The sequence below is a fragment of the Puntigrus tetrazona genome, chromosome 7 (genome assembly GCF_018831695.1).
Source record: "Puntigrus tetrazona isolate hp1 chromosome 7, ASM1883169v1, whole genome shotgun sequence".
In the NCBI taxonomy this organism is placed as follows: Eukaryota; Metazoa; Chordata; class Actinopteri; order Cypriniformes; family Cyprinidae; genus Puntigrus; species Puntigrus tetrazona.
In genome coordinates this window covers 9973081-9974236 of record NC_056705.1, presented here as the reverse complement: position 1 = coordinate 9974236, position 1156 = coordinate 9973081, and the positions used below count along the sequence as shown (strand labels likewise).

Sequence of the window (1156 nt, the reverse complement as noted above, 5' to 3'; positions counted from 1 at the left end):
ACTCTCAGCAAGAACAAATAAAGCGCGAAGCACCTTTTCTAAACGTAGTGCGCCGATACACTGTATGTAAGGGTGGCTTGTGGTTCATTGACTTATTTGGCGTCTCTCTCTCTCTCCACCGCCCCTTCATCTGACTTTATATCATCAGTCTCTAATGACCAATCGGCTGAAACTGAGCGGATAGCGATTCGGTCATTATCTTCAGAAATCGACATGTACTTTTAAAATCAGTTTCCTTCATAATGGATCTCACGATTTCCCATTGCGAAACGGTTAAGAAGCCGACGTTCAAAATGTTAATGTATTCGGCGACTGAACCTCATCCACTAATATCGTACTCCAGCATTGCTGCGTTACGTTTATCTGCGCTCATCTATTGTACGATTGTGCCGCTCTATTAAGCAATTAGTGCGCTCTGCAACCTAATGCTGTGAATATTATACAGCGACTGAAGTCAATTCCACAGTTCGAGACGTTTTTTGGACCAGACCGAAGCAATAGATTGTCTGAGTCTGGCGCGCACCGATTTTCCTTCTCGGTTCAGTTCTTAAACAGCCGTTCCTTTCTCAGTTCTTTAGGACAGGATTCAATTCTACGATTAAAGGGACGCGCTTTCGGATCACCTTACGTATTTGGGATCTCGCGCCGTTGCATAATTTAAGAGTCCTCTTGAAATACAGTTTCAATTAGTTCGAAGCAAAATGAATTCCACCATCGCTCCCTTTTGGTTTAGCAACGCTTAAACCCTCGATTTAATTTGCTTCGCTTGCGTCGGGAGAAGGATTTGAGTTCTTTAATAAGGAAGAGCAATCCCAGAATGCCGCACGCGTGTGAAATCGCCAACAAGATTTAGGAAATAAACTTGACTGAACACACAAACTGTTGCCTCCGATGTGCACAATGCTTTATATTTGTCTCTTCTGGCTAAACCTCAGTTCGCGCCGATGCAATTGAATTTTTTCATTGTTTTCCATTTCTGAACTTTAGTCATCTACCTCTTACAGTCGTAGTGTTCATTTGAAATTAATATTATTTTTATCTTACGGAATTATATTATTATTATTATTAGTTGCAACTTGGACAGTCAGTCAATTAAATGACTTGATTAAGTGACATTGTTTTTATTAATTGCACTATAATAATGTTAATAATAATT

General features: G+C 40.0%; 1 protein-coding gene across 2 annotated transcripts in view; it reads left to right on the top strand.

Annotated features, from left to right (window-relative positions):
* Positions 1-879, top strand: part of efl1 (elongation factor like GTPase 1) — a 96564-nt gene extending 95685 nt beyond the window's left edge. For both annotated transcript variants that reach the window (XM_043245160.1, XM_043245161.1), the window contains exon 20: positions 1-879. This exon is cut by the window's left edge and continues 168 nt beyond it. In XM_043245160.1, coding sequence (XP_043101095.1) covers positions 1-21 — 21 coding nt within the window. In that variant the 3' untranslated portion in view covers positions 22-879.
* The last annotated feature ends 277 nt before the right edge of the window (positions 880-1156 follow it).